This window comes from Cavenderia fasciculata, assembly GCF_000203815.1.
Source record: "Cavenderia fasciculata unplaced genomic scaffold Scf_EU5ZYIE01EUG8B-5, whole genome shotgun sequence".
Lineage (NCBI taxonomy): Eukaryota > Evosea > Eumycetozoa > Acytosteliales > Cavenderiaceae > Cavenderia > Cavenderia fasciculata.
The window spans coordinates 641,679-658,159 of NW_004457642.1; the positions used below are offsets into that span (position 1 = coordinate 641,679).

The 16,481-nt window shown below is 32.3% G+C and overlaps 4 protein-coding genes across 4 annotated transcripts; 3 read left to right on the top strand and 1 right to left on the bottom strand.

The window, feature by feature from the left end:
• Window positions 1-160: 160 nt before the first annotated feature.
• DFA_09695 (uncharacterized protein) lies at window positions 161-1,287 on the top strand (the record flags this gene model as incomplete). Its single annotated transcript, XM_004352296.1, has 4 exons — window positions 161-290; window positions 361-493; window positions 596-703; window positions 762-1,287. The coding sequence occupies 4 exons, from the start codon at window positions 161-163 to the stop codon at window positions 1,285-1,287; spliced, it is 897 nt and encodes a 298-aa protein (XP_004352348.1).
• A 5,953-nt stretch (window positions 1,288-7,240) lies between these two features.
• On the top strand, window positions 7,241-14,780 carry gefN (Ras guanine nucleotide exchange factor; the record flags this gene model as incomplete). The annotated part of the gene is made up of 6 exons (XM_004352297.1): window positions 7,241-7,289; window positions 8,691-9,834; window positions 10,191-10,559; window positions 10,635-13,704; window positions 13,787-14,282; window positions 14,746-14,780. The coding sequence occupies 6 exons, from the start codon at window positions 7,241-7,243 to the stop codon at window positions 14,778-14,780; spliced, it is 5,163 nt and encodes a 1,720-aa protein (XP_004352349.1).
• A 214-nt stretch (window positions 14,781-14,994) lies between these two features.
• On the bottom strand, window positions 14,995-15,226 carry DFA_09697 (uncharacterized protein; the record flags this gene model as incomplete). Its single annotated transcript, XM_004352298.1, has 2 exons — window positions 14,995-15,121; window positions 15,162-15,226. The coding sequence occupies 2 exons, from the start codon at window positions 15,224-15,226 to the stop codon at window positions 14,995-14,997; spliced, it is 192 nt and encodes a 63-aa protein (XP_004352350.1).
• Window positions 15,227-15,407: 181 nt separating this feature from the next.
• On the top strand, window positions 15,408-16,472 carry crlG (G-protein-coupled receptor family protein; the record flags this gene model as incomplete). The annotated part of the gene is made up of 1 exon (XM_004352299.1): window positions 15,408-16,472. The coding sequence occupies one exon, from the start codon at window positions 15,408-15,410 to the stop codon at window positions 16,470-16,472; it is 1,065 nt and encodes a 354-aa protein (XP_004352351.1).
• Between the last annotated feature and the right edge of the window lie 9 nt (window positions 16,473-16,481).

The following is a 16,481-nucleotide window of genomic DNA, read 5'->3' on the forward strand; positions in this document are numbered from 1 at the left end:
TATTTGATTTAAAATTGAATGATGTGTTTGTTTATGTGTGAGTCAGAATGAAATGAGATAAAAATTGATTGATTCGTCTCATTCATTTATTCATTCATTATTATTGTTGTTAGCGAACATACATACATACATACATTTACATAGATTATTTATTATAATGATGAAATCATCTTCATCTGCGAATAAGAGGACATCATCGTCATCATCATCATCATCATCATCATCTGAATCAACAATTGATGATTGTAATATAGAAAATAGAAACAAGAATATTAATACTACGACAAAAAGTATGTGTTTTAGATATTACATGTAGATATGATTATAGAAATAGTAACTAACATGTTGTCTGTTGTATAGAAAAAGATAATAATGGTGCTACTACAATCAACGATGAACATAAACCATTACCATTATCATTACTACTAGTCATCTTTATAATTGCGCTTGCTTCAATCACATTTTTAGTATTGAAGTTTCCTAGTTTATCAGAGTATGTATATTTTCTTTTGATTCGATTGTGATAGACATGTGTATTATTATACGATCGTACTTACTTTGTTTTTAAAAAAAAGAGAACATAAAGAAAAATAAGTTTACCAAGAAGCTTTGAAGATGTAAAACAATTAAGCGATATATTAAACCAATATACAGACGATAACTATTTTATTGTCATTACAACTTATGCATTTATTTATATATTGTATGTAGTATGTTTCAAAAAAGGAAAGGAATAATTTATATACTAATATTTAATTTAGTTTACAAGCATTTTCAATTCCAGGATCAATCTTTTTATCATTTCTAAGTGGAGCATTGTTTGGTATTTGGGTTGGATTCCCATTGGTTTGTGCTGTAGCAACGATTGGAGCGACATGTAGTTATATGAGTAGCTACTATATCGTACGTAATTTGGTAAAGAAGTTCTTCCCAGACAAGTTGACTGTATTTGCAACAGAGGTGAACAAACGACGTAGCAACCTACTCAATTACATCATCTTTTTAAGAATCACACCTTTTCTACCCAACTGGTTCATCAACCTTGCATCACCCATCATCGATGTTCCCATTGGTACATTTATGATTGGTACATTTGTCGGTATTGCACCAGCCACCTTTATCGCGGTCAAGGCAGGTCTATCACTTCAAGAATTGACCAAACCATCCGATATTTTCGACACCAAATCCATTCTATCGATGGCATTATTGGCATTACTATCTATTTTACCTACTCTTGATCCTGTCAAACGTAGATTAGATAAATTATTAAATAAAAAACAAGAATAGAATAATAATAATAATAATAATGATGAATGGTTGGATACTTATTACAACAACAAGAATTACATCAACCATGTTTTATTTATTTATTTATTTATTTAATGGTTGATGGAGTGCGATGATTTAATTGAATCAAAAGAATACAACCGGACCATTTGTTTTATTTTCAAAAGAATCTTTATAAACTATCTTTTAAACAGAATAAAACAAATGATCCAGTAGTTCTTGAGACAAAGTTTGCTTTCAATGCATATTGTTAAACAACTATCAGCCTAGATATAAAGTAGACCCTGTTCCATATAAAAATTCTTTGCTAGCTTATAAAATGGACAGCTCGTGAGAGATGAATGTACCTATTATTTTTTAAGCTTTTGATTTTCCCTTAAAAGGGTATTTATAAAAAGAGATGTAAAAGAAGAAATTAAATGAATAGCATAATATTATTTTTTCAAACTTCTTTGTGATTTCAAAATCGATACTTTTCTCTGATTGAATTGATCATAATTATGATTGAGAAAATATGCTTTTTGGAAAATCTGGATACCTCCTTGACAAAATCATGATGATAAAATATTCCTTGGAATGATTGGAGTCTAAAGTTCAGATACACTATAAAATAAATATGTATATATACTCTTATCAAAAACTTGCATGAAGAAATAAATAAATATATAAATGAATTGAACAACAGTTCTACTTTTTTGATCCCTTTAAAGTTGGTGTGGTTCCAAAATTATTTAAAAAAAAATTTGGGGCTGAAAATTGATGATCAACCCTGTTGAAATAAATGCCCCATTTAAAAAATGAATGGTGATCTTAATTAAAATTTACTTTGACTTTTTAAAAGATTGAAAATAGAGTTGAAAATGATTTAATTTAGTATTTATTATTTAATAATTGAATATTTGATTGGTTGTTGTTGGTAAAATAAAAGTTGTGATAATATATATATATAAATGGTCCATTATCCCTTTTTAAACAAATTGGTATCTTCTGAACATGGTTGGTAATTGTTAGATTAATGGACCTATAATTAAAATGTTTGGGCACAGAAAAGGGTATTTCAGATTAGAGTTGAAAAAGAAAAAAAACAAATTAATAACATCGTGATATCTTTAGAAAAAGAAAATATGTTTCTAAATCGATACATCTCTCTTATTAAAAACCAAAGCAACCTTACAACAAACAAATGATTGTGTGTTGATCGATGTACGAACTGGGAAAGATCTGGTGTATCTTATGTGATGGAAATGGGAACTTGTCCAAATTTCAGATAGTCTAGAAAGGAATTATACTTACCACTATCATCTATCGTTCAATAGATAAAAAAAGAATACTTACTAATATGAAGCGAAATAGGACTTACTCTAACCCTTTTGACGGTACGCAAGATTTCAAAAGGGGATAAGAATGATATGAAAGCTTATAAGTACAACCTGACAATCAGTTGGATAAATACTAAATACTCTAGAAAATAAGTGATATCCACTGACTGACCAAATACATACAGATAGTGGTCCTTGGTCTATCTGTATGATTTAATAAAACTGGACCATTTGTTTTATTATCAAATAGAATATGATTGATTAATCTGTTGAGAATCAAACAAATGATCCAGTAGTTCTTGAGACAATAGTTGATTTCCAGATGACTTGAAAATAGTTACTTCTTGTTTGATTTAATCTAAACATTTATCGATTTACGCACAGTCTCGAGGGGATAAATATTTTCAATCTAAAAGAAAAGGTTGTTTATTGTGAGTTTAATTGACCTACAATATATACCTAAACAGCTACAGAAATGGGAATAGGTATGAATGAAAGAGTTGTAAAAGATAAATATAAATTAGTAGAAATGTGTTCAAAGTTGTAACAAGTTTGTACGAACTGAATCGATACATCTCTCTGATTTACGCCTGAAAAAGATCTAGAAACTCATCAATGAGACCTTGTAATGAGTAGACCTAGATGATAGAATCATTGTAGATCTATTGTGATGGCGATGGCAATTGGTCGAAAAAGGTCGATCATAAATGTAAAAAAGATACATACCTCTATTAGAACAGTCTCGATGATTTGATATATTATAACTATAGGTGTTGTATATTGTGCCCCCAATTAAAAAAAAACAGATAAAACAAATGATGTTGATGTTTGAATGAATGAAAGGAGGAAATTGGTAGAAGTTGAACCTCACAATCATTTTCATTTTATTTTTTTGTTTTATTTTTTTATTAGCTTTGCCAAAAAACATGATCTTTTGCAAACCACTTGAAATTAGATCTCATTGAAATAATTGCCCCTTTCAAAAATAAAGTACATAATAATAATACTCAACCTTTAATTTACTCTTTTCAAAAGATGCAAAAATGAGTTGAACATGATTTAATTTATTTATTTATTAATTTAATATTTGATTGTTGGAGTTGTGATAACAATGGTCCATCGATCTTGTTGGTGTTGATGGAGTGTGATGATTTGATTGGATCAAAAGAATAAAACTGGATCATTTGTTTTATTATCAAAAGAATCTTTATAAATCAACTTTTAACAGAATAAAACAAATGATCCAGTAGTTCCTGAGACAATTGTTGCTTCCAATACATAATGTTTCATTCCTATTTACTTCAAAGCAAAGTAGATACAATAAAAAGAGATGTAAAAGAAGAGAACAAATTAATAGCAAAACGATATCTTTCATTCTGAATCAGAGGTCCCTAAATCGATACTTCTATATGATTGAAAAGATAATACCTTTGATGGCAGACAGAGATTTCTTCGCAAATCTATAGTCCTTTTTGATAAAATGATGATGATCTAATGTGCAAAAGATCGATTCTTGATTAAAGTTTAGATGCACTAGAAAATAAATATACTTCTGTCTGTAACCAAAGTACGACAATCGAAAAATAATACTATTTCTTTTCAATAGATAGCCATTATCTTTCCCAAGTTTATTCAAATTAGATTAAATGAATAAAATAAAATTCTATTAATAACAAAAAACTTGAAAGAATAATGAAAGCACAACTGAACATCAACTCTTTTTTCCCCTTTTTTATCAGAGATGAAAAATTGGTGGTCAATCCTGTTGAAATAAATGCCCCATTTAAAAAGGTTATGAAACAATGGTAATTAAACTAAATATAATTTACTCTATTCTTTTTAAAAGATTGAAAAGAGAGTAGAAAATGATTTAGTTTATTTAATAATTAATAATTGATATCAAAATCAAAGTTGTGACCTTTTTATAACCATGGTCCATGGTTGATCGATCTGGATGATCATCTATATTGAGTCAACAACACAATTGGACCATTTGTTTTAATATCAAAAGAATCTTTATACACCATCTTTTAAACCAGATTAAACAAATGATCCAGTAGTTTTTGAGACAAAAGTTGATTTCCAGACCTTTCGAAAATAGGTTCCAATCTCTTTGAATGTAAATGAATATTATTATAAATAAATAATGAGAAACAACTCATTTTCTCTTTGTGAACAGCTCACTGAAATTTCTCTATTGAAAAAAAAAACAAAAAGATTTGGTTGTGTCAATAATTAATCAAATTAATTGCCCATCTTTTAAATTGAACGTATTAATTATAAATAAATATGATATAATGAAGTATGCCAACCAAAAAGGTAAAAGAGAAAAGTTAAATTATAATTTATTTTGTTGGACAAATCTAAAATGTTGTGATGGATGATTAACCTTGATTGAATCCAAGAATACAATTGGACCATTTGTTTGATTATCAAATGTGATTATGATTGATTGATCTGTTGAGAATCAAACAAATGATCCAGTAGTACTTGATACAATACTTGGTTTCCAGATGACTTGAAAATGTATTCTTTCATAATTTATAAACCTAAACATTCATCGATTTACCATGAAGCCTTTCTGGATAAAAACATCTGATTCCCTTGTAAAGGTAGTTTATTGTGAGTTTAATAGACCTATAATATACACGCAAACGTCGACCGAAATGGAAATAGGTATGAATGAAAGAGTTGTAAAAGAATAAAACAAATAAGTAGATATGTGTTCAAAGTTGAAAGATGTTTTGACAGAATTTATAGATACATCTCTCTGATTTGACTGAGTACCCGAAATCAAAACATTTTGTTGGTCGAGCCTAATGTATAGACCTAGAAGATATAATCATTGTTGATCTAATGTAACGAAGATGAAAACCAGATCAAAATGCCGTACTTGTCACAAAAAGATATACATACCTCTACGATAACAACAATAGATTGTTTGCAAAAATACTCTTTTGGTTTAAAGTTTAAAAAAACTAGAAATCGATGAATGAATGAATAAAAGTGGGTAAGAAAAATGGTTGATCAATCTTTGGTTTTCTTTCCTCAAGTTGATTCCCTTTACAATTTTTTTGGATTTATTTATTTTTATTTTTATTTAGAATAAACCTGCCCGATACGGATATTTCTTCTTCTACCTTATTCTAGAATATAGCGCTTCATAGTTTCAATTTCAATGTTCACACCATCTTATTTAGAAAATAGTTCATTTTAAAGATGGATAGATAGGATGATGATGATGATGATGTTATATATATCTTTCTAAAGTAGTATATAGCTATATATAGTCATGGCTATGATGAATACGGTTGTTGTAGACGTAGAGAGAGCAGAGACTCACTCACTCACTCATTGTTAGAGGAGTGTGAGTATGTGCGTAGGTGTATGAACACACATCTACTTTTTTTCATCAGCACCACTACTACTACTACTCACTACTAAAGTAGTGTGGGTGGTATCACTAAGAGTAATAAGAGTAAGACAACATATATAGAACATATACTATTTATAGACGACTCACACTCACTAACTAACTTACTATTTATTCAACAATTTAAATAATAGTTGGGTGTTTGATTGAAACTACAAAACTCCTCATCATTCATCATCATCATCACGTTCAACATTATTTATTATATATCTAGTCCGAACCGCGAATCCATTCATTCATTCCTTCATTTATTATCATCAACAAGATTAAGAAAAAGAAAGAAAATAAGAATCATAGTCCCAACAGAAATCATAATATTAATATTAGTTTTAAAAGGGTAGGTTAACTTTATCAAAACCATCAATCCATCATCGCTGCCACCACCGCAGATTGTAAACCATCCGTGTTGCTGTTTTTGTGTTTTTGGGTGTTTGATTGGTGGTCTTTCGATTGGTATCAATCAATCATTTTGGTTGACCCTTACACTTACACTTACCGCCGCTTGGGTGTAAGACCTCAATTCATTACCCAACAATTTGACCACCAACCAACAATCATTATCATTATATTATATTTTTTAAATCATCATTATGATGATCATCCATCAATCCATCATCTTTATAAACAACAAATATATTTGTTGTGTGTTATTTTATATATTATTTATTTATTATCTATTTATTATTTCAACAAAAAGGAAAGGAAAGAATTCTTTTAAATATTTAACCACCACACATCACCGAGGGAACAGGACAATATTAATTAATTAATTAATCAAATTAATCAATCAATCAATCAATCAATGGGTAAGTGCATCATCCATCATCAACCTACTAGTAGTAAAGTAATAGCATATACACACGCACATCGTCACCATCATCCATCATCATCATTGCAGATTACTAATGTAGTAGTCCAATCATCGAATAATAATAATAATATTTGATTACTTTGAATTACATTCATTGTTAAAAACAAAAAAAAAGTGGAATGGAATTGTGGTGTGGTTTACAACAATGCTTAACACTTTAAAATATCCACCATTACCATCATTCTTCTATGTTTGTTGTTCATCAGTTAAATTATATAATTTAATTAAATTGATGATCTTGCGACACTATTATTCCACCCACCCACTCACTCACCCCTCAAACCCCATTCAAACAGAGAGAGAGAAAGAGTCAAGTCATAGTATTGAATCATGACGATGATATTAAAATTGAAACATTTCCAAACACCTCCTTTCCTTGGTAAGTAGAGGTGTAAGTTGTAACTAAACTAAACTATCTCATCATCACCAAAAAGAAGAGAGACATTGCAGTGTGCAAGTGTATACTGAGTGTGTGCACAGGTGGTAGTTTGTTCACTGCAAAAACAGTGTGCTTTGGGGTGGATGTGAGGGGATACATTTTCATTTTTTTCAAACACAAACACACAATTGTATGTGGATGATGAGGAAAAAGGAAGGATGGTGGATAGTGAGGAAGGAGAAGGAGGAGGATAGATCGATCAGACTGATATAAAAATAATAATAATAATAAATAATAGTGATAAAAATATTATGGTGTGTTCCATCTCTTTTTTTTTTTTTTGATTATTATTATTATCAGCCAACACAACAACAACACAACAAAAACATCAACGGACAACAACAACATCAACAAGCTGCAGCACCAAGAACACGATAATAATAATAATAATAATAATAACAATCACATCACGTTTTTAAAAAAAAGAAAAGAATCCAAGTAAAGTTCATTTAATTATACTACTAGTTTGGGTATCTGCACAGTGCTGCATTTTTCTTCTTCTTCTTGTTATCCTTTCCCGCTGGCATTCATTCATTCATTCATTCAATAATTCACTCGGCGAATACCAGCACCAATATTATTGTTATCTTATCTTGTATTGATTTATTATTATAATTATTTCAAAAAAAAAAAGAAAAGAGTTATACCAGAATCCAAAAAAAATTAAAAGTAATTCTATAATATTATTGTGATAGTTAAAATAGTAATAGTAATTTAAGATATCTTAATTTACCAACTATTAATATTCTGCCAAATTATTCCATTTTCCATAATCCATCATCATCATCATCATCATATCTTCATTATTATTATTATTAATCATCTTCACCAACAACAACAACAACATCAACAAGCAAGCAATAACAACCAACAACCAACAACCAACAACATCATAAAACAAATCCAGTTCAAACACACATTAATCAACACAACATACAAAACAAATTATTATTATTTGTTTTTTTTTTTTGTAGTTGTTGAATTTCTGTTGTTGTGTTTTCCATCATCATCATCACAAAAAGTACAACAGCAGCAGCAGCATTAGCATCATCATACAAAATTTATAATAATAATAATATTGACATTTATACTACTACTATTACTCTTACACTACTTTTTGTTATAAATTTTATAATTGGTCCACAAATTAAATTGTGTGATCCTCTCTCTCTTTCTCTCTCTCTACCCTATACTACTACTACTATTGTTACAACAACTACTACAATAGAAATAATAATAATAATAACTACTACTATCATTTCATTAGATTTAGTTGTGTCATCCAAAACAATAATATTTATATTTTTAAATTCTATTTATTTATTTATTTATTATAATTAGCAGTAAAAGAAAAGATAGTTGTCAAATTTGATTCTTCTTGTTCAAGATTAAAAGAAAAAGAAGAACAAGAAGAGGAAGAAGACGAGGAAGTAGAATTAGTTTCTTTTCTAAGAGACAAGGAAAAGGCGAACCAACTACAAAAACAACAACAAGATAATATATACTACAATAACAACCAAAATAACAACTATAACAACAACACATCAATGATGATGATAAATCATAGTCACCACAATGGCAGTGGCAGTGGTGTTATAAATATAAATATAGGCACGAATAATAATGATAGTCGCGAATTGGAAATATTGGATTTGTCACGTCAAAGGTTACGTGAAATTCCTTATTTCCCAGATTATGCATCGTTGCGTACATTGATTGCATGCGATAATTTGGTGAGTCAATTGACAGTGGCGTTTATCGAAGGTACTCCCAACTTGCAAGTTGTGGATTTGAGTGCCAACACGTTGGCCAGTCTGCCCGAAGAGATTTATTTGTGGGCGAGTGTGACAGTGCTGCGTCTCGACAAAAACTATCTGACCGAGCTACCACAGTCACTCAGTCGCATGCCGCTGGAACAACTCAGCGTCTCCAACAACCAACTCACTCACATCCCCAACTTCACCCACATGCCCAATCTCCGTTACCTCTGTATTTCACAAAACAGTCTGCTGTCGGCATCGGTCCACCGTATTTATTCATACCTCTATCCATCGAGTTCACCCCATACACTATTACGTGGGTTCTCGTCTACGCCATCATCCCTAATGGATCATCTTAGTGGTATCCATGCCAACACTAATAATAATAATAATAATAATAATATTAATAATGCAAATACAAATACTACTACTGGCATACTCCACCACCCGTCTACCATGACGACGGCATCGATATTCATACGCGAGGAGAGAGCCAGTGGCAATGGAGGATCGTCGTCATCTTCACCGTCCAACCTCACCTCTCCACTCATGGTCAATCAGCCAACCCATCAACAACAACAACAACAACAACAACAATACTCTGGTGGCGGTAGATACCTTACTACCACAAATACTGGAGGTGGACCAACATCCAAGTTACCAACACAAACCACATCCATCAACGTGTCACCACTCCACTCACCAACACATTCAGAGCACAACTCGTATGCAGGAGGATCGATTAGCGGGACATCCAATGGCGGCAACAGCGGTCAGAACCGCTTGGACCTTAGCTACACCAACTTCACAACGTTTCCGTTTGAGTCTATGGAAAACATCAACCAGTTTCAAAAGCTCCATCGCTTAAACTTTAACCACAACACTAAAATCGATTTCAACCACAGCAGTCAGTTTTGGCCCTACTTTAAATGTCTCAAACTCATTTCCTTTGATCATTGTCAATTAGATCAATTTCCAATTTCAATTTGTCATATAACATCTTTGAGAAGGTAACCCAAAATAGATAGTATATAGAGTAAATAGAGTATAGATATAGATATTAATTTTATTTTGATTTTAGATTAAATATGAAAAAAAATTATATTGTAACAATACCATCAGATATTCAAAAATTGATTAAATTAAAGAGATTGGATTTATCAAATAATGCAATCACTCATCTACCAGAAGCATTGAGTAACTTGAAATGCCTCAGTTCGATCAATGTTGGCAACAATAAATTGGGAACATCAAACACCATCGAATACCTCGCCCGCATCGACTCGCTCACAAAAATCAATCTAAAATCCAATCTTATCGTTCATTTCCCAACATCACTCTTATCACTCTCCAAATTAAGTTCTCTTTATTTGGATAGTAACGAAATTTCAATTCTACCTGAATTAAAATCTTGTAAATCGTTAACTGATTTTACTATTGAAAATAACAAGTATGAAACAAATCAAAAGAATAATATTTAAAAATAGAAGATTTGTATTAATTTTGTGATTTGATTTAATTTTAGATTAATTAATGAACCATTATCACCACATTTCAATCAAGAATCATTGTATATTTATAATCCAATTCATACTCCATTGTCACAATCCCAACATAGTTCCTCTCAAAATACTAGTAGTGGTAATTTAATGAATATCAAGGATATGGTTATTACTACTGCTACTACTACTTCTACACCAACCATTATAACTCCTAAAGGTATTATTACTACTACGACTTGTAAAATAACTACTCCAGTTGTGATACACCCTAGTATTGTGGTGGTAGAGACAACACCATCATCATTGTCCAATTCAATTGTAAATTCACCTTCATCTTCAAACAATGCACTTTCAACTCCGACATCACCATTATCAATCTCAAAGAAACCTCCTAAACCATTACCTGTCGTTCCAAACAACTCACACCACTCATCATCGACACTGCGTGGCAATAATAATAATAACTATGGAGGTAATCTAACAAAGTCTTCGACAACCCCGTCACTCTCTGAAAAGCCGATTGTACCACCACTCAAACTAAAACCTTTGGATGAGTCACAACCAATGTTTTTCTGTTCACCAAGTCAACAATTAAATAGTGGTAATAGTGGTAGCAGCAAGTCTGGTGGTGGGTCTGTATCTGGGTTGAGTGGGTGTCGTGTCAGATCATTTACATCGTATGATTATCCTACATCAATTGATTCGTCGCGTGCCAAGGATGGAGGACGTGATATTTCTAGCCAGGATTTAGCCATGTCACACTATGAAGGTGGGTTCCTCGAACGTACCATGTCATCATCTAGTGACGGCGAGTTTCCATGGCCGTCGGATGAGATTGATGGTGGTGGTGGCATAACTAGTAGCACGAGTATTGGTAGCGGACTGGCCAACAGCACGAGCGGACACTTTATCGGTACCCAAAAGGTCACTTCTCCCAACACCGAGCGTACACGTCCTAGATCATTCACCAAATTCACCTCTGACATTTTTAGTCGTGCCAAACATTCAATTAAATCAAACTCTAAGAAAGAAAAGGAAAAGGACAGTACGAGTAGTAGTAGCAACAAATTTAATTCAATCTTCACACCAAGAAGGGACAGGGAAAAGGAAAAAGATAGGGACAGGGATTTGACGACAACCCTTGCACCAATGTCCCCACACGCATTTATTAAAAGTGATGATAATAGTAGTAATAATGGGTTGGTCATTAGCTCACCATCAACACCTCGTCATGGGTTCCCATCTTTTGAACGTAATGGTAGTCACCCGTCAATTAAACGTGATAATAGTACTCTATCGTCACTTGATCATGACCACCATCATGTTGGCAATTACAGTCACAACAATAGTATAGATGATTTCTCAACTATGATACCTCATCATGGCAACAACAACAACAACACCAATAATAGATACTCGGATGAGTTTACTAGTCCTCCCATCTCCCAATCAATGCCTGTTTGCGGACAGTCACTCCTAGAGAAAAGTATGTCTAATCAAGACGAGGAAATGATGTTGTTTGGCTGCGGCGGACAAAACAACACTACACCCCAACTACTCAACGCTTCATCTGTCAACATTCAACATAATGCTCCCAATACATCTCGTGTCTATCTCAAATCACCTTCTATTGAAGGTAACGGTAGTGGTAGTAACAGTAATAATAGTAGTACTGTTGGTAGTCCAGCTGCTGGCAACAATAATAATAGTAATAATAATAATCAACAAGTATCAGGAATGAGAATCAAGATGGAATTTGTTGATGAGATCTATGATGATAAGAATCAACCTGTCAGCTATTGGAAAAAACGTTTGAGTGGGTTGGTCAATGCCAATGGACAGATGAACAAGTCTAGTACGAACCTACTCACACCAAATAGCAAGAGTGGGTCGGATAGATCATCGGGTCTGCAATCATCCATCTCGTCGTCATCGGTGCAACAACAACAACAGTACAACCAGTATGCTGCACAACCCAAGGTCAAAAAATCAAAGGATTTGAATGTAGGTTCGTTGCAGTATGGATCATTATTATCGACTTCACAGAGCAACTTGAGCTCGTTTTTAGGGTCGACAGTAGCTGCTGGAGACAATGCAAATAATCCAAGTATTGGTGGAGGTGTGTCTCCATCATCGTATGCTGGTAGTAACCCACTCGCTGCAAGTACTAGTAGTATCCCTTACAATAATAACAATGGTGGTGGTGGAAATGGTGGTGGTGGTGGAATAGGATACATGCTCAAAGAATCAACATCCAACACCAACTTAAACTCAAATCTTGATGGCGATGACTTTATCAGAGACCTCATGTCTAGTTATGTTATTAATCAAGACATTGAATTTACGTCAGAGGAAGGAGTACCAAAGATTAAAACAGCCTCTCTCAAAATGTTGGTTAATCTACTGACCCATGAAAAGGGACAAAGTAAAGATTTGGAAAACTGTTTCTTTGACACTTACAAGTTGTTTACCAATGTAGAATCGATTGTTGCATTGTTGCAAGAACGATTCTATCAAACTGCCAAAGGAACGGGTAACGCAAGTCTGATCAAGCTTAAAGTGATACGATTTGTACATCGTTGGGTCGATCGCAACTGGGACGACTTTTTAGACAATAGCCCGACGACCGACGAGCCATACACTACACGTCTCAAAGATTTTGTAAAGGTGTGCCAAGATACAGTGGAAAAGGGGTTCTCGGCTTCATTCTCCCTCAAGACAGAGTTGAGTAACCTCGCCAAGTTTACAGACATCAAGTCTGACCCAGACTATTTTGACGATGGCAGTATGGGAGAGTGGGAGCAGCCACCTCCCATCCCAGACTTCCAGTTCCAAGAGACACTCGTATTACTCGATCTCAAGTCACACGAGATAGCCCGTCAACTCACAATGATCGATCATTCACTACTCCACAAGATTACCAAGCGCGAGTTACTCGACTATTGCCAGAGTCAATCAAACCCACCCCAATCCATCGTCGCAGTCACCAATCGATTCAACTTTATCAGTCGTTGGGTGGCAAGTGAAATAACAAGTTGCACAACCGTAGAAAAAAGAGTTTCATTAATCTTTAAATTTATTAATATTGCTCTTGTAAGTTTTGAACAAACAACAAAAAAAATAATATTATTTTTTTGTTAATATTAATATTTTGTTTTGTTTATTATTTTTTTAGAATTGTTGGTATTTAAAGAATTTTAATAGTACAACAGCAATTATTGCAGGTATGAAACATGGAGCAGTATGTAGATTCAAGACAACATGGTATTATGTGAACCAGACAAAGGCGGGAATAGTATTCCAAGAGTTGGAGGAAATGATCTCACCAACATCGATTGCCAAGTTTAGAAAGATCCAAGACTCTGTTGAGCCACCATCGGTACCTTATTTGGGTAGTTATTTCAATCACTTGATTGGTATTGGCGAAGGTAACAAATCAGTCAATAGTAACGACCAAATCAACTTGATCAAATATGAAATGATTGGCAAGATCTTGTCAAAGTTGCATGCCTTTCAAGAAAAGAAATACAATCTTACAACTGTCGGTGTTCTCCAAAACTTCCTCAACAATGGTTTACAATGGGATGAAAATCAATTGTACAGTGCAGCTGGCAATCGTGATGAAAAGGTTGATAGTCAACTTTTAGAACCAAATGGAAAATTCTCTTTAGGTATTTTCAACAAAAAAAAGTATTAAACAAAACTACAAAACCAACCATAAATCAAATTCCCCCGAAACCCCCCAAATCCCCCCAATGAATAATAAATCAATACAAAACAAATAGGCAATTACTTTTTCTAAATAATAATCATAATAATAATAATAATAATCCCCAGGGTTTATTTGGATATTAATACCTTTGGTACCAACATTTTCGGACAGACAAATTCTTTTTTTTTTTTTTTTTGTTTTTCGATTATGACCACGAATCGCAAGCAACCATCTCTCGCTCTCACAACTTCAAGAATTCATTGACCCTTAATTACTTACTTCTAATAATATCAAATACAATAATAATAATAACAATAATAATAAATATAGATACATAGGAAATAGAAATGATTGATTGAATAGTAAATACGTAACAAATATATATCACATTTTTTTTACTCGTTCGTTTTACTCATTTCTAGTAAACGACTCGACTTGTTATATACTATCTCAGTAAACATGTAGGTTTCATTCAATCGATACATATTATCAATGATTGATATACTAATCAATCTCTACTTACTTACTTTAGATTACAGCATATAGATAGATAGGTAGATAGATAGATAGATAGATAGATTTAAATCTCTTTTTTTTTGTTTTTTTTTGTTATTGGTAGTGCATCGGTAAACAAAGAAAGGAATAGAAAAAGAAGATTTATCATCTTATCATCAATCAATCATGTCATCACTACCATTTATACCTGAACAACATTCAGTAGATTCTATTTTTACAACGGTATCTAGTTCATTATCGTTAATTGGATGTTTGTTTATTGTGGTAATGTATTTGAAATTCCTAAAAGAAAAGGAATTTATAGTCAAACTTGTATTTATACTTGCCATCAATGATTTTATCATATCGATCATATTCTTGGTGTCTACGCAACTCGATATTAAACATTACAACGATATTGTAAATCAACATCTCCCCTTTATATGTAGTGTCCCAGACACACTTTTACATTATTTTTTTATATCTTCATTCCTTTGGAATGTTGGTATTGCATTTTCCCTATTACAAGGTAAGCAAATATAAATAATATAATTAAATATATATCTATATTTGTGTATATTAACTTTTTATGGTCCTACTTTTAGCTGCAAAATATAATAATCATCTTGGAGTTGAAAAATATTATAAATATTATCATATTATTAGTTGGGGAGTACCATTTGTACTTATATCGGTTCTATTTATATTGAGAATAGTAAAACATGCCGATTGTTTAACCTATTCAGAGTTGTATCCTCATTTACTTTTCTTTATACCATTGGTTGGATGTTTTATCTATAATATCGTCGTATCAGTGTTGGTCACGAGATCACTCAAACGACAAGGAGTATCAAAACGAATCATGTTTGATGACTCTGATTCAGATGACGATGATAGTGTCAGTAGTGATGATGAGGGTTCTTCCTTTTCATCTTCCTCTGTACTATTGTCTTGGATTCCTTTTTTAAACAAAAAATCATCTTCAACTCAAGATATCCCATCAAATATAAGCAATCATAATCGTAATAATAATAATAACAGACCTAATAATAATAATAATAATAATAGAACACATTCAATACCATCAAAATCATCCTCTTCTTCAACGTCAACTAAAAACATTATTCAACCAATACCAAAAAATAATAAGGTCATAAAAAAAAATAATAATAATCATAAAATTATAGTATCAAATTCAATAGAGGATATTAGATATTTAGATGAATCAACACCAAAATTGGTTAGAACATCGATTTACTATTTAATGTCATTTGCAATATGTTGGATTTGGCCAATGATTGTAGTATTTTTCTTGACCCTCGAAACCAAGAATCCATTACAATTCATTTTCCTCACACTCTCGTACATTTGGGTACCACTTCAAGGCTTTTTAAATGCTCTCATCTATGGTCTACACGATATCTTGTGGAGTAGGTTAAAAGATCGTGTTAGATCGCATTGGGGTGACATTACCATTATTTCACCATCGACATTGGATCCAATGCAATCTAAACCATTGATAGACTCTTTCTACGAGGACGAAGATGGAGACGAAGATAAATTTATTTTTAAACATCAATATGATCATTCAGATTTTGGTGATATAGAATCACCAACTATTGATACCACCAGTATAAAATATTCAATCAATTAAATAATCACC